A 20,977-nucleotide genomic window follows, 5' to 3' on the forward strand; every position below is an offset into this window, starting at 1 on the left:
CTATTTCACCTTGTAGAAAAGTACTTCTCTTTTCCAATTGCTGGATTCCTACTTTCTCTTTCACCAACAAGGGTTTGTTCCCATGACCAGTGACCAAGCTTTAGAAGCTGTAGAATTTCTGCACTAATTCCACACCTTAGGTCACTTGCGTTCCTCCTTGCGTTTTTGTGTGAGGTTTTTGTTTTTACATGAGTTTATGATGCATGCGTTTTTGTATTAAAGCTGGATAAAACACAAGAAGCAGAGCAAACAGGAAGTTACCCAAATCGAAGAAACAAGATTATTACAAATTATGGTTTGACGCATGCAATTGAGGAATGCCATGGGAACCGCTGGCATACTTTGGACATGAGAATTTGGATTTCTAAAAAAATTGGTTAACGAGGTACAGTGTCTGGTTTTTAATTTCTCTCTTTTAAGGTTTTACATGTTTCCATTTGTGGACTACATCAGATTCCCTGGACTACGGGGTAGAATCCTTGGACTATGCCAAAACTGCAGGTTTTATTTTAATAAAATGGTGAACCATGGAAAGTGTGGGGGAGTGTTTTTCAAATAATGTATTTGTGTGTGATTTTTTTGTCACTTACTGAGTTAAAAATGGAGGTGTCTGATAGACGCCTCTTCATTAACATCAGAGCTTGATGCCAGCTGACAATACACAGCTGACATCAACCCCAGTCACCATTACCCAGTTATGCACCATACCAGAGCAATTGGAAAGAGCCAAGGTGAAGCACCAGTATTGTGGCATGTAATGTGATGCACCACTTTTGGGGTGGCTGCTGGCTGGTATTTTAAGACTGGGAAAGGCCAAATAACAGTGAACCTTCTCTGCCTGATAATATCAGGCTGCAACTGTCTGCTTTACCTTTGCTGGTTATCAAAAATCAGGGGGACCCCAAGTTGTTTTGTCTTATTTATTTAACAGGTTGCTACATGAAAGACACTAAAGGGTGCAAGTGTATAATATGTAGAGGGTTGCAGGCTCTCTCTAATCTATTTCTATCATCATTCTAGCTATATCTATAAATATTTTTTGTGTGTCTGTTTATGTGTGTGTGTATTGGGAAGTTGAACTCTCTGCTTCCCATTTGTTCCGCTGCCTGTATTTCAATCAACTTTGTTGATACCTTTTGTTTTGTTTAGATGCCTTTTTTGGTGCGTTTACGCTGCGTGAAAGGAATTAAAACCGCATATGCATTTTTATACCTGCAGAATTTCCGCATCTAATGCAAGTATATGGGAAAATTCTGCGTAGAAGACTCAGCGAACCAGCAAGAGAAATTGACATGCTGCAGCTTGATTATGGGACATTGGATGCTAGTTTTAACCTTTTGAAAGCAATCCAAATTCTGAGAACAGATAGTTTAAAATGTTTTACACAAGCAAAAAGCAGTGCATACCCACTTAAACTGGTACAAACATCAAACAGCAGTGGATGCAGTCACCTGACTTTTGTGGCCTTCGAGTCTTTAGGATTGCATTCAAAGAAATCTACTTTGCATCCTCAATGTAATATTTTGTATGGTTACAAAAAGGCACAATTAGAATCTTATTTAGACAGTGCTAGCATCATTGTAAGAGTACGGTTCCACTTGTGATTTTCACGGACGAGTGCAATCCAATAAAACATCGGATTGCACTTGTACCAGTGCAAGCCTATGGGGCAGTGCCCATCTGTGATTGATTTCTCATGCTATAGCGGCATGCGCAATGAATCACAGCATACTGTGTTTGGCAGTGAGTTCCAACTCACGCACCCCCATGCAAGTGTACTCGTATGTCATCTGAGTGCAGTGCGATGTACGCAGAGACAGGCTGTGGAGGAGAGGGAGAAAGTGCTCCCTTCCTCTTCTCCGCAGCTGTGATACGATCGCATCACAGTCGAATGACCCTGGGCTCACACTCGCAGTAGAGGGTCATTATCATATCGCTTCCGATGCTCTCGAATCACAAGCTATTCGCAAGTGGAACCGTACCCCAACTGTTGATATCCCCATTACATTTGGTATGCTTGTATCCAGGGGTCTTTTTCTTCTTGGCCCAATGGCAGCCAGTGCTGTAAGATTTGCTTCTCTGTATTGTATTTGCTCCAGTTCCAGCTGCTGCATCTGAGAAAACAGAAATATTCAACATTATTTCACAAATGGCAACTATAATGTTCTGCTCTGCCTTCATTCTTTCTGAAAATCAGCAGATCTTTATCATCAGGTCAAGGATGTTTTATTATATGGTGGATTGTAGTTCTTCATTGTAACAACTTAGTCTTTACTGAATGCATTTAGCAAGCGATCCTCTCTCATTGCTCATATTGAAAGTCTGACGACCTGTGATTAGGAAAAGTGCATTATGTCATCTTTATATAGCAGAAATGTTTCTACACTAAAGTTGCTCTTGTCTTCATATCCAGTTTTGTATAAAGAATCAATTCCAAACCAGAATGACACTAAAACATGATATGCCCCTCATTGCTTTTAATAACCACAAAACAGCAGCTAAATGGTCTCCGTACTTTTAAAAACTTGATGCCTTTGATAGTATACTAAACAGAATCTAAAAACCTCTTTATTAAATAAAATTAATCTGGTTTATAAGAAGTCCTCCCAGTGTTAATATACTAACCGATCGCAGTCTTACCTAGGTTCTAGCACTGTTATGCTCCTGTTCCGAGTGACATCACCACTGTTGGGATTCTCCAGATCACTCTATACTCTGTGTCAAAGACCAATGCCTCTTTTACAATGTAAGTCTATGGAACCGCATTCTGGGCCTCCATAGACTTACTTAGTAATTTCCAGGTCACATAGAACTCAGTGTGACTCGGAAAGTTAGAATTGCACAGAAGAGTTAATGGGAGTAGTTCTTTAAATCTCAAAAGATCACAGTGATCTGCGGAGAATTAATTGCAGTCACATGACTGACGAGGAACCAAGACGAGCTCGAAAGTGGAGAAGACTGAAACTGGTGAGTATATTAAAACTCTGACACTACTACACTAACATTTACACAGGTTTAGGGATTCAGCAAAAAAAAAAAAAAAAAAAGTGAAAATCGCAGTGCTTCTTTAATTTCACAAAAACACTTATTAATTCTGTTATATTAATTTGCTGTCCAAAGCCTGTTGTCAAATGTAATTATGTCTCTACCATTTGGAAGTGGGGACGGGTCATTGTGTCTGAGCTCCAGCTCTCCTGTTTGGTAGGCTATGTGCCCACGTTGCGTTGTCCCTGCAGAAATTTCTGCAGCGATTTGAACAGCACATTTTTTTTTTGTAAGTTTAAGCATTTTGCCGAGTACTATTGACCTTTTATCTCACTTCCCGGTTCTAGCCTTTGTCAAGTTGCTTACCTCCTCCAGTCTCTATATACAGCCTAAAGGCCCTGTCACACACAGAGATAAATCTGCGGCAGATGGTAGTTTTACGTAATTGGCTATGTGCGTCACTACCTACACCGTTTCTTAAGGGTAATGCGACAGATGCAGTGGAGTCATCTCGTATCTAGGGTGATATATACCCTTACTAATGCATCTACTCACAGCGGTCAGTGCCTGCTACGGATGTGGATACACTCCATGGTACAACATCTGTGAGACTACATGGTGGTATGCTTTACTAGTATATAGACTAGTTTTTGGTCCCTACGGGAATTGTTTGCATTAAAACAGGAGGCAAATGATGGAAGGATGTACTATAGAATCGGCCCTAGAGTCAATCTACTATGCACTGTATATAAGCATAGTGCCTCAGAAAAGGAGAAAGGAGGCTCAAGGCAAATTACTGTAGAGGGTAAGAGTGACCCAAAGGGTAATTTTTAGATAATGTCACCTAATATCGAGTCCTAATACAAAAACCAAAGGTTAAATGAAGGGTCTCATTCAGTCCCCCAGGGGAGACTTAATCCAGTATAAAGGTCCACCTTGCCTCACGTTGAAGGATCCTCTTATCCCAGTCTCCTCCACGTGATGGTTGATTCACCAGCTCAATCACTTGAAAGGATATGGCCTTGGTGTCCCCATTGTGGCACATATTAACGTGCCTGGCAATGGCAGTGTCCCTTTTGTGGCCTATATTACCCAGGTGTTCCCCAATTCTAACCCGCAGCTGCCTCCTGGTTTTGCCAACATATCCCAGGGGATAGCTGCAGGTACAGAGGTACACTAAACCCTGCGTCCGGGAGTTAGCAAAATCTCTGATCTTATAGGTTCTCCCAGTTTTCCAATTACAGAATTCCTTACTATGATTTATAAAGGGGCAATACATGCATCTCCCACATTTGAACGTACCCAGGGGTTTGCGATCCAGCCATGTCCCCTGTCCTCTAGGGGGTGAGAAATTTCTGTGTGTAAGATGGTCTCCGATGGATCTCCCCCTTCTGAACGTCACACTTTGTTGTGGGGAGATAAATCTTCCTATATCTGGATCGGATCTCAAAATCGGGCAATAGAGTCTCAGAATCTCCATGACCCTGGGGTTTTGGTCATCAAAAGTGGCGATTAATCTGGTGATATGATTGTCATCCTTTCTATTTTTAGGTTTAAGTAGATCCCTTATGGAAGTTGATTGTGCATGTTTATAGGCTGGCTCAAGAACACATGATGGATACCCTCTTTGCTGGAAACGACTCCTCATGTCTTCAGCCTGGGATTCAAAATCAGAGAGGGACGAACAGTTTCTCCTTAGTCGGAGAAACTGCCCCTTAGGAATTCCTCTCCTCTGGGGTGCTGGGTGGTAGCTTTCCCACCGGAGGAGTCTGTTTGTTTGTTGCTGTGGGCTTTCTATAGATGGAAGTGGCCAATTTTCCCCCGGGAACCCTGGAAATCTTTAAATAAAGGAAGGCCAAGGAGTCCCTATTAATTTCAAAAGTGAACCTGAGTCCGATGTTATTGAAGTTTAGTTTTTCAAGAAACCGTGTAAAGAGGGGCTCATCTCCTGTCCATAGGACGAGGATGTCATCAATATAACGTCCCCAGAATTGGATATGGGGGGCAAAGATGACATCCCCGTCCATGAACACGTGGGTGTCCACCCACCAGCCCAGGAACAAATTAGCATATGTGGGAGCACAAGAGCTCCCCATTGCTGTGCCCCTGAGCTGGTGGTAGATCTTTCCACCAAAATAGGTAGTTATGCGATAAGATAAAGTGCAACAGGTCACCCACGAACTCACTATGTTCATGGCATTGGTTACCTCGTGTGGAAAGATAGTAGTGGACTGCCTCTAGATCTCAGTCGTGCGGAATGCTGCTATAAAGTTGTTCCACGTCAATTGACGCCAAGAACGTGCCGGGGTCCAGAATAATACCATCCAGTTTAGAGAGGAAATCGCTTGCATCCCTGATATAGAAGGGATGACAAAAGGGCGCAGGACTGCATCTAAATAAAGGCTAGAGTTCTGCCCCATTGCATCGATTCCCGAGACAATGGGACATCCTCTCAATGGATGCAGTCCTTTGTTTATCTTCGGTATTGCATAAAATGTTGCAGATACGGGGAACCTCTGATACAAGAAATCATACTCTTTATCTGATATCACTTTAGATTAAAAAGCCTTGCTAAGGAGGACCTGTAGCTCCCATAGATAGTCAGGTGTTGGATCTCTAGGGAGTATTTCATAAGTTATCTTGTCGGCCAAAATTCTCTTACACATCACTGGGTAGTCCTTGGTGTCCATCACCACTATGTTGCCGCCTTTGTCGGACGGTTTAATAGTGATCTGTGCATTCCTTTCCAAACTGGTAAGAGCCTCCCATTCCACCATGGTCAAGTTTGGTTTAACCGACCTCAACTTTGGCTGGATGGTACGGATGTCATTAGTTGCCAATTTTGAAAAGATGTCAAGGCCGCTGTAGTCTAGCGAAGGTGGCATTTTCTTATTTCTAGGTCTAAGATCAGTAAAGCGCCCGATTCCTATACACTCCCCTCTGACATCCCCTAAACTGGATAGTAATCTGACCTCCTCCAGCATGTCAGCCGGAATGCCCAGCCGTATACATTCGGCCTCGTCATTGTGTGCAAAGAATTTTTTCCATTTGAGTTTTCTAAGAAATAATTCAATATCCTTTACCCAGGTAAAGGGATCAAACCTGGTTGTAGGGACGAACGAAAGCCCATAGCTCAAAACTCGCATTTCTATATTGAAAAGATGGTAACTGGACAAATTGATGACTTGATTGTCTATGGTTCCGGGGGATCTATTTTTTCTGGGTGGCCCTGTAGCCTTGATTTCTTAGGTTGTAGGGGTCTCGTCCCCCTAAAAAAAGAGACGGGAGGTGTCTGGTGGGGCCCAAGAGGGGGGGTGGGAGGGGCTGCACTGTCCAGAGTTCTTGGTTGGCTCGTAACTGGCCCATATGCCCCAAAGGAGGATGGTGAAATAAACCTTCCATTTGCCCGACCCCATTGCCGGTTTCTATTCCCCTGTCTGTCCCAGTTTTTTTGTTTCCCCTGGTTTCTCCTACCCCTCCCTCTGCTCCACTGAAATCATCCCTGGGACTCGAAGTCTGAGCAGTCCGAGGATGAAACATCAAATGAGGGGCCAGTTGCCCCGGCACAGAGTTCCTTTTGATCTGTGAAGTCAGCCAAGTCTCTCAGAAAATGTTTGTTTTCTGTTTTTTAAATTCTGCTGATATTTGTCAACTGACAACTGTAAGGATGTCTCTTTTGTGACAAAGTCGGGATCTCCTTTAAATTTTAATGGTATCTTGGTGGTGGGCATAGGCCAGTGAATAACAGGGATAGTGAGGGCCAGCCACCCGGAGCGGGGGGGTAACCTAAAAAGTATGATACCCTCCGTTGACAGGAAGGGTAAGTGGAGGATTTAATTTAGTCCCCTCTAAGCCTTATCTAGCTATCGATCTATCGTGATTTTTCCTCACACCATCCTGTTTTTCATCTGATCTTTCACTAGCACATTGTTTATGTCCTATATGTTACTCTAGACACATGGTGTCGTTTTTTAATTTTATCAATAAAGTTATATATTTTTATAGAGGTATTGTTCTAGTGGTTTCTCACTCAATTTACATTTAATCAACAAGAGAAGGTGTGATAAATGTCTGATATGTGGGAGACATCTATGATTGTGCACTGAGGAGGACCCCAACAAAGTCTATGGCTTCATTAAATGTCCATAGGTCTAATTGAAAACAGAAGAAACGGGTGCTAGGAACCCCCATTCTAGCAATTAAGCAGGGCTAACAATCACACATTAAACACCTAACCCTAAAAATCCATTGTGTTACCACTTTAAATCATAAATAAAAAATATTTTTGGCGCAATTTGATTAGGGTAGGTTAGCAGTTCAGTTCTGCATATTCCCTTAAAGCAGTTCTCTGAGAATGACATAAAATGGCATCCCGTGTAAAATGGGTTAAAAGATTTCTTCACACATTACAGCCGGTAACTGAATGATGTACAAGTGATACAGCTCGAGTTGAAACACAGGTCTTGGAAGCTGTAGACACATGACTAGGTGGGCTACAATTTGAACTATATCGGGAATGCCATTTTCGCTCATTCTTTAAGAACCCCTTTAAGCACAAACACTAAAAAGGGAAGTAGAAAGTTTACGGTTACCCAACTGAAATCGAGCATAAGATCACAACATAAAACTATGATGGGAAAAAATAAATGTGGGAAGATGGTATACTGGGTTAGAAAAGGAAAGATCATAGGAGTTTACAAAACAACAAAAAAGGTGATTTGAGAATGGAACTTGCTGATGTGGAGAGAGTGGTTATTGGAGTATTCAGTCAAAATGCTTGTTGCGGTTTTCAGATTATATCACAAAACTGAGTACACACCTACACATTTTTGTAACAATTTAATTATAACTTCATGGGACAACACTGAAGATATGACACTTTGATACAACGTGAAGTAGTCAGTGTTCAGCTTGCGTAGCAGTGTAAATTTGGTGTCCCTCTAAACAACCCAACTAGCAGTTTGAGCACTGCCAGCATTGCTGCAGAGGTTATCGGGGTGGGGAGTCAGCCTGTCAGTGCTCAGACCCTATGCCGCACACTACATCAAATTGGCTTGCATGGTTGTGGTCCTAGGAAGCTTTTTCTAAAGATGAGCGGTTCTGACATTCCCTGGGTAAGTGGTGTTCTTATATGGTCCTGTTCAAGTCATTATATGAGACCTTATGGTACGATATTAATTTATGACATAGTGTAGGGACCCCCCTATAGAGATTTGCCGTGACGGGGCAGGGGGGCTCAAATCATTGATCAATAATTTGCAAAAAATCTCATTGAATTGTTACAGTAGGAATGAATTTGTGAATTATACACTTTTTATCTTTTCATTGTTGCATGCCATTCATGAGCAGTGCTGGCTCCCCTCTTCTTTGCGTTTTTCTAAAGATGATGCACAAGAAAGACCGCAAGCAGTTTGCAGAAGACAAGCAGACTAAGGATATAGAGATTATTGGAACCATGTTCTGTGTTATGAGGAGACCAAAATAAACTTATTTGGTTTAGTTGGTGCCAAGCATGTGTGATGGCAACCTGGTGAAGAGCACAAAGACAAGTGTGTCTTGCCTACAGTCAAGCATGGTGGTGGGAGTGTCATGGTGTGGGGCATCATTACTGCTGACGGCTGTGAGGAGCTACAGTTCATTGAAGAAACCATGAATGCCAACATGTACTGTGAGATACTGAAGCAGAGCATGTTCCTTTCTTTAAGAAACTGGGCTGTTGGACTGTATTCCAGCATAACAATCCCAAACACACCCATGATGACCACTGCTTTGCTAAAGGAACTGAGGATAATGGTGCTGTTCTGGCCAAGTTTCTCTCAAATGGAAGGTAGATGAGCACAAAGTCTTCAAAATTCACCATACAATGTAAAGTAGTCAGTGTTGTCCCATGAAAAGATGTAATAAAATATTTACAAAAATGTGAGGGGTGTACTCACGTTTGTGATATTCTGTAACGGATAAGAAATTAGGTTAATTGATAACATGCATGTGGAAATCCAGAGAGCCTAAATTTTCAACATTTTTTGCCTAGATTTTGTACACAGCACCTCTTATTAACCATATACTTAAGAAAATAAAATTGTGTAGTGTAGCGGATCATTTCTAGGACTGGTCCATCACCAGTTTAGTTCCTAATAATAAAATGGCTTTTAAAAGGTGGGGACTTACAAGATATGTTAGCTTCTACCTATGAAAATGGTGTCCCAGTGATTTTTCAAGGGGTTCATTCCTTTAAAATACTGTATATCTCCAAGAAACAATAAATTTTTCCTTTTAAATCCAAAATTTTGCATGGAATTATTTAAAGAGCTTGAGGTTACTCTTTCTGATCAGACATTTAAACAATTTCATAGAAGATTTATTAGGTAATTTTTCCACTATTCGCTCTAAAGTATCAACTGAGAAAGAAAAATGTGCAAAACCATCAATAACATACTGTTAGAACTGTGCGTGTATGAATACAGCCTAATGGCCAGATTATTTATTAATTATCTTTGTGGCTATGTGACAGGATATCTTGAAGCTCTGTTAAAGAAAATCTGAATTTACACTCTTTATAAAAGTAATTATTCACTGAAGCAGAACTGACTGGCTTTAAATGCCCACTATCATATCAATAAATGTAAGATCTGAGAGCCACTGTCTACCAAAACAAAACACTTTACATACAGTTAGGTCCAGAAATATTTGGACAGTGACACAATTTTCGCGAGTTGGGCTCTGCATGCCACCACATTGGATTTGAAATGAAACCTCTACAACAGAATTCAAGTGCAGATTGTAACGTTTAATTTGAAGGTTTGAACAAAAATATCTGATAGAAATTGTAGGAATTGTACACATTTCTTTACAAATACTCCACATTTTAGGAGGTCAAAAGTAATTGGACAAATAAACCAAACCCAAACAAAATATTTTTATTTTCAATATTTTGTTGCGAATCCTTTGGAGGCAATTACTGCCTTAAGTCTGGAACCCATGGACATCGCCAAACGCTGGGTTTCCTCCTTCTTAATGCTTTGCCAGGCCTTTACAGCCGCAGCCTTCAGGTCTTGCTTGTTTGTGGGTCTTTCCGTCTTGAGTCTGGATTTGAGCAAGTGAAATGCATGCTCAATTGGGTTAAGATCTGGTGATTGACTTGGCCATTGCAGAATGTTCCACTTTTTTGCACTCATGAACTCCTGGGTAGCTTTGGCTGTATGCTTGGGGTCATTGTCCATCTGTACTATGAAGCGCCGTCCGATCAACTTTGCGGCATTTGGCTGAATCTGGGCTGAAAGTATATCCCGGTACACTTCAGAATTCATCCAGCTACTCTTGTCTGCTGTTATGTCATCAATAAACACAAGTGACCAAGTGCCATTGAAAGCCATGCATGCCCATGCCATCACGTTGCCTCCACCATGTTTTACAGAGGATGTGGTGTGCCTTGGATCATGTGCCGTTCCCTTTCTTCTCCAAACTTTTTTCTTCCCATCATTCTGGTACAGGTTGATCTTTGTCTCATCTGTCCATAGAATACTTTTCCAGAACTCAGCTGGCTTCATGAGGTGTTTTTCAGCAAATTTAACTCTGGCCTGTCTATTTTTGGAATTGATCAATGGTTTGCATCTAGATGTGAACCCTTTGTATTTACTTTCATAGAGTCTTCTCTTTACTGTTGACTTAAAGACAGATACACCTACTTCACTGAGAGTGTTCTGAACTTCAGTTGATGTTGTGAACGGGTTCTTCTTCACCAAAGAAAGTATGCGGCGATCATCCACCACTGTTGTCATCCGTGGACGCCCAGGCCTTTTTGATTTCCCAAGCTCACCAGTCAATTCCTTTTTTCTCAGAATGTACCCGACTGTTGATTTTGCTACTCCAAGCATGTCTGCTATCTCTCTGATGGATTTTTTCTTTTTTTTCAGCCTCAGGATGTTCTGCTTCACCTCAATTGAGAGTTCCTTAGACCGCATGTTGTCTGGTCACAGCAACAGCTTCCAAATGCAAAACCACACACCTGTAATCAACCCCAGACCTTTTAACTACTTCATTGATTACAGGTTAACGAGGGAGACGCCTTCAGAGTTAATTGCAGCCCTTAGAGTCCCTTGTCTAATTACTTTTGGTCCCTTGAAAAAGAGGAGGCTATGCATTACAGAGCTATGATTCCTAAACCCTTTCTCCGATTTGGATGTGAAAACTCTCATATTGCAGCTGAGAGTGTGCACTTTCAGCCCATATTATATATATATATATATAATTGTATTTCTGAACATGTTTTTGTAAACAGCTAAAATAACAAAACTTGTGTCACTGTCCAAATATTTCTGGCCCTGACTAAGTGAAAATCACTGCAACATGTCACATATTAGGTGCGGTGTGCTATCCACTGCCTGTGTAAAGGCCGCTTTACACGCTACGATTTTTCTGACGATATGTCGTCGGAGGTCACAGTTTCCGTGTCGCACTTCTGTCATCGTTAGCGACATCGCTGCGTGTGACACCTACATGCGACTCCGAACAATCGTAAATAGGGTAAAAATCGTTGATTGTTGACACGTCGTTCAGTTTAAAAATATTGTTCGTCGTTTGGAACGCAGCAGACACATTGCTACGTTTGTCACCCTGCCAACAACGAACAACATCCACACGACCCCCTTGGTCAAACAATATATCGCTGAATGATGTAGCGTCGTTCGTGAGATGTGTACGTCTGACCGCTACAATACGACCTATGAGCGATCTCAGCAAATCATAACAACGACCTGGGCGTGTCACATCGCTAACGAGATCGCTAGCGATATTGTGTGTAAAGCAGCCTTAACGCATCACTATCCCCAAAGTTGGATACTGATGAAGATCAACTGCCACTCAACAGAGCTTGATAATTAGGACAGCCTCTGAACACAGAGTATGTGCAACATCTTTCAAGTAAATTCTGCCTGGAACTACTTAAAAACAAAAAAAACAAAAAAAAAATGGAAATATGAACAGTAATATCAAAACGACTTGCTGTGCATAAGTTTAATCTTTTGTAACTTTTTTTTTTAAAAACACTTCAGGCTTCTTTTAGTTCTTTCATGGCTTCCGAAGTGATGGAAAGTGATAGGAGAGCACTACCATGCTCGGTACTTGTAATGAGCAGTCAGACGCTCGGATGGGCACGACTTGAGTACCCAAGTATAGTGGAAGTCAACGGGGAACGTGAGCATTTTTTCAGGAAATCTTCTGGAAAAATGCTCGCATTCCCCATTGACTTCCATTATACTCAGGTACTTGAGTTGCGCCAATCCGAGCATCCAACTGCTTGTTCATTCTTCTACAGGCTTCTTCTTGGAATTCACAAAAACAAAACAAAAAAAAAAACATCTACTGCATGAGATGCCCAAAAGATATCAGGGAAAACACTGCCAATGTTTACCTGAAGTGTCTTCTGCATAAAAAATGACATTCATGCTCCAGTATCTAAGAAAGTCCATGTGCACATATATGCTTAGGGTCTGTGCACACGTTGCAGTTTTGTTATATTTTTCTGAGCAGATTTGTCACGAAACCTGAAGGATTTCCTAGTTGCCAGCAAAGTGAATGAGATTCCCAAAGTCGCACACAGAGCAAATTTTTTCCTTGAGGATTTGCAGATTTAAATCTGCAGAATGAGAATTCTTTCAGTGTTTTTGATGTAGTTTTCATGGTAAATATGCAAATAAACGCATGTTTAAAAAAAAAAAAAAGCAGCAAAAACGTGCCAAGACATGCAGAAATGGTGCTGAAATATCACCTACAAATAGAATAAGACTGGTTTAGACAGTAGTGGGGGATTAGAAGAACAAGACTTGGCCGTACTGCGGTCTGGGTGTTAACTGTAGCACCCACGAGGCAAGGAGTTAAATTACTCGTCGCCGGGCCTGGGGATCTCGGGTCTGGGATGTTATGGGGTGGCCCTTTCTGCCCGGTTTCATGGCCCCGAGGTGTATAATAAAGGAGGAGGGGGGGTGATGGATGATGGTGGAGGTTGATTTCGTGACGCCACCTGAGGTATGCGGCCAGGGAATTAGCAGCCACTGCTGTCTCTGTCCTCCGGGGTGGATGGTAGTAGCAGCCAAGGTGTTTCTACTCCCCACAGGTGGAGCGGACCCTGGGGAGGATGATGAGGGAAGAAGTAATGGCGGGCGCCGAAGCACGGGGCAGCGGCGTCGGGAATGACAGGCGGACACAGTCTCTGCGGGTTCCAGATATTTTACTCACAGTTCTGCCGTTCGCCTGGGTAATTCCCGGTCACCCACTGTGATGGGCCCCATCGAACCTGGATGCTTTAGAGGTCAGAGCTGGTGCAGTGATCGGAGGGCCCTTCCTCCTTGCGCTTTGTGTTGGATCCCTGTGGCCTGAAGCTCTTGCGGACCTCGGTTCTTGAAAAAGCCTTTACTCCCTGCCCGTATGCACGTGCCGCAAGTCCGTTGTGGGGCCTGCCTTGGAACATGACCCCGGATCCTATCTAGCACTGTGCTCCGGGAACTGTGGGGGCTGGAGGGACGTGCAATCCCCCAAGCCTGCAGATTTTGGTGGACAACTTGAAGTATAAATCAACCCTAGGATTCTGTATCCTGCACTGCAACGGTCCCAAGGGAGCAATAAAGTTCTCCCCTCGGCGACCGTAAAGACTCCTGCGTTCCACCGGAGCCACTGGCAAAACCTGACTGCTCCCTTCCTCTCCTGATGGAGAACTCCCTAACTGTTGTGTTGGCTCCTGACTACCCCCTGGTGGCTGCTCCTCCTGTCCCAGGTCCCACCACTAGTGGATTGGGGATCCCAGGTGTGGTGGTGTCCTAAAGACCCAACCACTCTGGCGACCCGTTTTGACCCAAACCTAGCCTGGTATAGGGTAAAAGAGGAGCAACCAGGTTGTGTGTATGAACTTGTGTGTTGTTGAACTGGCACCGACCTCCTCTGGATCCAGGTTGAGCACTGCACCTTAAGTCAGGTGCAGTACCCTGTGGCAACTGAAGCCTCAGGGGCGCTACATAACAGTTACAGATACATTTTACAATTAATGGTATGATTCAAGTCTTGACTTCAGTACACAATTGTTAAAAAAACATCTGACCTTTTTGTGCTTGGAAGAATGCAGTACGTTGCAGCTATTACGTTGCAGCTATTGAGGTTCCCAATGACCTTTCTTTTACCAAGACCTTTTATTTACCTCTGTAATATTGTGGGAATAATGTCACATCCATGAAAAACTTAAGCTACAGTCACTGTAAAGGCACTAACTTTAAACTCAGGGGGACAGATCGGTGTTGGAGCCAGGGATAGGCTCTCGCTGGGATTTCCGCTTGCTTGGCTTTAGCGTTGACATTAATAGCAATAATAAAGTTCTTTAAAACATTCATAAACAACCTGCTGCTGACACCTCCGAGCAAACATAGCAGTGTTCAGCAACAGCAAATTTCATAGTTCAGGAAGCGCAGTTAAGAGAGGAGGGGGGAGAACAGAAAAGGTTTGTTCTTAGCATCTGAGTCATTTGGAACAAAGATCCTCAAAAATTGCATGAAATCAGTCATGTAACTATAGAAACCAATTTCTTCAGCTCCATATCACACGTCTCACACCTCAATTGTCTTTATTATCGTCTGCTGTCAGATCCTTAATCAGAAATGTGAACAGGCTTGATGATTTATTCAGCAGGGGGAAGAATCTGTAGGTCAAGTGAAAAAAAAAAAAGCCGCGTATATCGTACACACACCTAACTCTCCAGCCTAAGGTGCTTTCATTTCATTCTGTTCCCAGTACCTCTGGGCCAATTGAAGCAAGCGCCAATATTAAGGCTCAATTAAAATAAGCTCTAATTAGCGCAGCTCTTTTCCTCTCGGGCTAGAAAAGTCAGGAAATGGATATTGGGAAATGTTAAAAAAAAAAAAAATAGCTAGCGAGTGAAAGGCTGCAGACATAAATGAACGTATTTGTTGATTTGTACAGTTGCTATGCAGAGGCCTCTGGGAGCAAAAGCTTAACCAGCCTAAGCTATAAACTAAAACCCCTGCAGCTAAACATGAACTGAGTGAAAACAAGGGCTCCATCTCAGAGCCGAAAACTGCTGGGCTCAGAAAATTAAAAGCCCCAGGCATTTTCCATTTAAAACGAAATCCCAGTACCGCCTCCCAGCCAAAGAATTATAAGCAGTATCAGATTTACAAAACGAACAATTACCCTGGAAAAATGTAGCCTATTGTACGGTCCCAGATGCTGGATGGAAAAGTGCTTCCCCTCTTATTTTAATATCGCTGCTCTTTAGAAACACCAGTTCTAGCCCTGACAAACCCAAATCTAATATGCACGTGTTATCCGAGGAGAACTTCAATCAATGCAGAGAGAGTGTGTCGTTCCTCCCATGACGGTGCCTCGTTTGTAATGTTCTCCTTGCCTCCAGCGGCTTCTGTCCTTCCTGGAGGCCTATATAAATGGTATGCAGCAGAAAAATACACTCTGACCTAATTGCCAAGAGAAAGCTTCCAACTTTTCCAGACTGCCTCTGCTCCGGCAGAGATGGGGGATCAAGAACGACTCATGTGAAGAAAGAGCGCACAGATCCTGGCTTTAGTGCCTTACCTCTTTGGCTTTTTGCTTTAATCTCAATTGCTCGGGATCTTCTTTATTTGCCCGGCTCTGTCACAATGGGAAAAATAGATAAATTAAAAAATTATTTTCACACAAAATGTTAACTCATTGCTGAACCTTGCACTCAAAGGGTTACTCTAAAATGGCTGCATTCTTAAACATGCGGCAGGCATTAAATATTTAATGCATAACAATATTCTCCTGTGATTAAAAAGCTTTGCTGTAGGGTAAACTGCCTCAGTCCAGGATTTGTAAGACTTCCCCTCATGCATTTTCATTCTCATTTTCCATAAAGGTTTGATGCCCGAGGACTTGCCTAAGGGAACCCAGAGTGCCAGAGCTGCTACTTAGGCCAACTCAATCATGACCTCCGTGCTATTTAATTTTATGTGGTGCAGCATAATTGAGTCATCATTGCTGGCAATGGTAAAAATGCTAAATTAGGACCAGTAAAACATACAGAATAGTATCATAGCAAATACATTTCCTTAAAATTGGGAATATCAATTACCCATTGGCCCTTTGTATACAGGCAACGTTATCTTTTCCCACCGAGTCTACATTTCTATATGTCATACAATTTGAGCACACGTCATTCTACAATTTCATGATTTTCAAAAAAGGTCTGTAGAAAACCAAATAATGCCACATGTTCTATAGAAAATTACATAGTACATATTTTTCAATGTTAACCATTTTCCATCAAACATGGCATTAAACCACTAAGCCTTGGTAAAAGACTGGAATATAAGGTGGATGAAATGTATTGTACCATAGAAGCTAGCATTATGAGCTGACCGCAAGAGAATGGTCATCTAGAACAGTGTTTCTCAACTCTAGTTCAAGACCCACAAACAGATCATGTTTTCAAGTTTTCCTCAATCAGGTTTTTAGGATTTCCTTAATGTTGCACAGGTTGTGGAATTATTCCCAGTCTAATATTAATCGGAAACATGAAAACATGATCTGTTCTGTCCTGAGGACTGGAGTTGAGAATCCCTGATCTAGAACCTCACATCAGGCCTGAGCGGCATGCGCTATACGCCAATCAGTAGCGTACATTGTTTATACATTCACAAGCCTTCCCAGTTCTTTATTATTTCAAAATATTCCTCATAAATGTAAAAGTATCTTTATCTTTAAAAACCCACCCTACTTTTTCAATACTGCTGGGTCGGTCCCATGTAAGTCTCCCTACTTCCCGTCCAGCCTTGTGATCCATGCAGTCGTACGCTACAGTTATTGACTGCAGTGGTTGTCTCAACCCAGATAAACCCAATAAAATGGTAGCTTTAATAAAATCTATGACTTTGTAAATCTCTGCCACTGTCTGATCTTACAAAGTAGAATGTAGAAAAGTTAAGCCCCCCCCAAAAAAAAAACAAAAAAAAAACCCACAAAAACCCACCACATTTAAACATTTTTTACACCTCAGACAATTTTCAAAAGTGCATAAAAAGGCATCACTAAATTTTAAAATGCAAAAGAGTTTTTCTTTAATTGTGTCAAATTTTGACACATAAAACCGGTGTAAAGTAAGCCAATAAGGAGGTGAAATAACTAGACTGTATATGGTATCTAGCAAGATAAACATAATTTATCATACAGCATACACCTCTGAGATAAATAAGACAGCTTTCACCTTGCTCATCTAGTTTCAAGTCTCTAGGACCCAAACCTAACATCAGAGACCCCATTCAGGCTGGCTTCTGACCATCAGTGAGTGGAAAGATGGTGACCCGTGCAAATTTTCTCAGCTGTATTTGGAACTCTTGTATCAATGAATTACCAGAGCTGAGGCATGCACAGTCCCAATTCTTCTCATTGATGGTCAGGTGCAAATCGGAATAAGGGACCACCCAATATTGTGGAGCTAGATGCTGGTCCCTGAGGACACAGCTCCTTTATATAAGAGTTTTGATAATTTAGCCTTTTAGTAGTCGAACCCTAGAGATTTTAACCTTTTTGATTCTACCAAAAGTACATATTGAGGCTGATTTACGAAAGCAAACTAAAGTTTAGACATTGCAAACTTAGATAGATTCCCTACATTTGTCTTTCACTGACAACTTTTGGTGCATTTTAAGACTGTCCAGTCTATTACTTGGTTTATTTTGGTCTACTAAATTATGACAATTAGGGCTCAATTAGGTGCAATTTTGTCACACGGGAGCAGAATTGCTGTCAGACATAAAAAGTGGAAAGTCAGTCAAGTCTGTACAGAGGACAGGAGAAAAATTCATAGTAATAAACTGAACAGGCAACCAGAGAAAGTGGGCATTTGTCTCCCAGAGCTCTGAAACACCCTTCTGTTTTACAATTTCTAAAATAGGTGAAATGACTAGCTCACCTTAGCAGCACGAAGTAGCATTTCTCGCTCCTCTTCGGTTTTTCGTTGTTTCTCAAGGTTCTCCAGGTGTTCAAGAAACTTAAGCTGTGCTCGAACATCACTAGACTGGACATAGTGATCACTTTGCTTAAGAAAAAAATGCACAAACCAACAATTGGGTGACAATAAGGCCTTATTCAGACATCCATTTATTTTACCATACATGGAAAAAAAAATAGACCAATTTTCATAAGTATTCTGGATTAGATTTTACTGCCCTGACAGTCTCATTCACATGTAGCAGATATGAGATGTCAGGGAGAGGAAGAGGAACGGAGATGAGGGCTAAGATGGGAAAGAAGGGGAGACGGGCACAGGAGAGCAAAGACGGGCAAAGGAGAGCAAAGACTGGCACAGGAGAGCAAAGACTGGCACAGGAGAGCAAAGACTGGCACAGGAGAGCAAAGACTGGCACAGGATAGCAGAGACTGGCACAGGATAGCAGAGACGGGAACAGGATAGCAGAGACGGGAACAGGATAGCAGAGATGGGAACAGGATAGCAGAGACGGGAACAGAAGAGAGAGCAATGAGGCTAGGTTACTATCAGTCAGCCAGAAGTTTCTCACACCCTGTGATTCAGTGACTGACGTAATTTCTCCTCTGAAAATCCAGCTGACGCTAATCAGTAGAGATTCTGAGAACATTCATAGGAATCGATGGATGTCTTGGAATATTACTCCATTGGATTATGTTGGAACCACAAGGGTTAATTTTTAATTAATAAATTAGTTAATGAGGGCATGTGGAGTTTTTATTCAAATAATTTTTTCTCTTTTTTTTCCCTAACTATGCTTGCTGGGTTAGTAATAGGGGGTGTCTGATAGACGCCTATTACTAACCCCAGGTCTTAATGCCAACTGTCAATTCACAGCTGACATCAATCGCCCAAGTATTACCCCAATTGCCACCGTACCAGGGCAATCAGGAAATGCATTTAACAAAAGTAATAATAACGGGATAGTCTAAAAACAAGAAAAAGTGATAAAATCCCTTTAAAATTTAACATTTATTGTATTTAAATTAAAAACACAACCCAAGTGCAAAAACACTACAGACACAACATGAAAACTGTGTAGAGCACAGAATGAATTAAGCAGGCACAGGATAAAGGAAGTGGAAGTGAATAAATTGGCACAGACAACAAAGGGCTGTTGACTGATGTGGCCCTATTGAATCCCTAGGGCTGGCTACTACCTACCAACGGAGGGTATGACAACCTAATTTAACTGGGCGCCCCCGTTCCACGTTGGCTTACCCTAAACAATATCCTATGAGGTGCAAAAATGATTGCAGTGATGATTAACAACTTTAATAAGCTTAACTCTAAATACAATAAGTATCACACTTCTTATTCTAGTTGAAGAGATGGAGAAAATATGTAGCCTTGTACACAATCATGGCACTATTCCCAAGCAACAGTACCAACGTAGGGAGGTAAATGTCAAACCCTCCCCCTCCCCCCCAAATGGTTGCACACAAAAAACGACAGTGAGAAATTATTGAAAGCAATGTCCAATGCTTCTACATTTTTTGTTGGTTTCACTAATTATTTCTCATTTGATATAAAAAAATTAAAATTAAACGCTAAAACCTAAGTATCTTATTACAAATCCTTGGGCGTCCCTGTTCCTCCCTTATACACTATATTGCAGTGCAGTCTGTTCAAGTTGGCCGCTATGTATTAGGACAAGCCCAACACAACATCCTTTTATAAAGAGCCAAGCTATGAGGACCATTTTTTTTTTTAAATTTGGTAAACTTTGCCAAAATTATTACTGTATTTTAATTTTGGTAATATTTTTGTGATCTGTTACACTATAGCATTTTTAGTAAATTCCCCCCAAAAAAACAATATAAAAAAAACTGAATCCCCTGACAGTGAGAAAGGGCAATGCTTAGCATTCAGTGGACCGGTTTCATTTACCTTGCAGTTTGAGTATCTGTGCTGTGCTGCCACTGTCAGTTTTTCAATGAGCCATCGTAATCTCTCCTGTGTCGCATGGGAGACCAAGTTCATAACATCAGAGTTAAGTTCCTTAATGTCATGCCTTTTACCTGTGGAAGCATAGAAAATCCATTACATGTTTTAGTGGAAGCTGATAATTGAAATAATTAGCACAGCAGGTATTCTGTTCCCTCCAGAACTCATACCCATTAAGAATAGAGGCTTGTAGATTATGATTTTCCTGCTACACTCACAACTTCAAAGATATTAGACACTGCATTAATAAAACTTAGCCTGGAGCTCTGGAAAGTATAGGCAGTGTTTCACTTGGCCTTCAGAATATATCCGCTTGCAAGGTCAGAGTTAGGACACCATTATTAAATAGACAAAATAAAAGTCCTTATAGAAATGGTATTATAAATGCAATTAAACTCACAGTCATACATATTACCGCCATACCCATTACTAACATGGCATCACCAAACAGTGCTGCAGATCGCTAGCGTGTTACCAGCACCAAGGTCAGAGCCATATGAATGGCGAACGGCATTAAGATCAGTGTTATTTACCCCTAAAGGGCGCTTTACATGCAGCGACATCGCTAGCGATTTCGCTAGCGATCGCACCTGCCCGCGCCGTTTGTGCATCACGGGCAAATCGCTGCCCGTGACGAACAATATCGCTGGTAAGCGTCACACATACTTACCTTCCTAGCGACGTCGCTGTGGGTGGCGAACAACCTCTTTAAGGGGGCGGTTCGTGCGGAGTCACAGCGACGTTACACAGCGGGCCACCAATAGAAGCGGAGGGGCGGAGAGCAGCCGCATTCACGTCACTCCCACCTCGTTGCCGGAGGACGCAGGAACGCAGTTGTTAGTCGTTCCTGGGGTGTCACGCGTAGCGATGTGTGCGGCCTCACGAACGACAAACAACCTTCGTCCAAAATGAGCAACGATATTTGGGAAATGAACGACGTCTCAGCGATCAACGATTTGGTGAGTATTTCTGATCGCTAGCATTCGCTCGTGTCAGACACAACGTCGCTAACGAGGCCGG

The 20,977-nt window shown here is 42.0% G+C and overlaps 1 protein-coding gene across 1 annotated transcript in view; it reads right to left on the reverse strand.

The window, feature by feature from the left end:
• Positions 1-20,977, reverse strand: part of TAF4B (TATA-box binding protein associated factor 4b) — a 141,980-nt gene that overhangs the window by 18,925 nt on the left and 102,078 nt on the right. Inside the window, exons 11-14 of the mRNA XM_075316370.1 lie at positions 19,901-20,031; positions 17,936-18,061; positions 15,577-15,633; positions 2,007-2,114 (exon numbers count right to left, since the gene is read on the reverse strand). Coding sequence (XP_075172485.1) covers positions 2,007-2,114; positions 15,577-15,633; positions 17,936-18,061; positions 19,901-20,031 — 422 coding nt within the window. The remainder of the gene's footprint in view (positions 1-2,006; positions 2,115-15,576; positions 15,634-17,935; positions 18,062-19,900; positions 20,032-20,977) is intronic.

Source organism: Anomaloglossus baeobatrachus, chromosome 6, assembly GCF_048569485.1.
Source record: "Anomaloglossus baeobatrachus isolate aAnoBae1 chromosome 6, aAnoBae1.hap1, whole genome shotgun sequence".
In the NCBI taxonomy this organism is placed as follows: Eukaryota; Metazoa; Chordata; class Amphibia; order Anura; family Aromobatidae; genus Anomaloglossus; species Anomaloglossus baeobatrachus.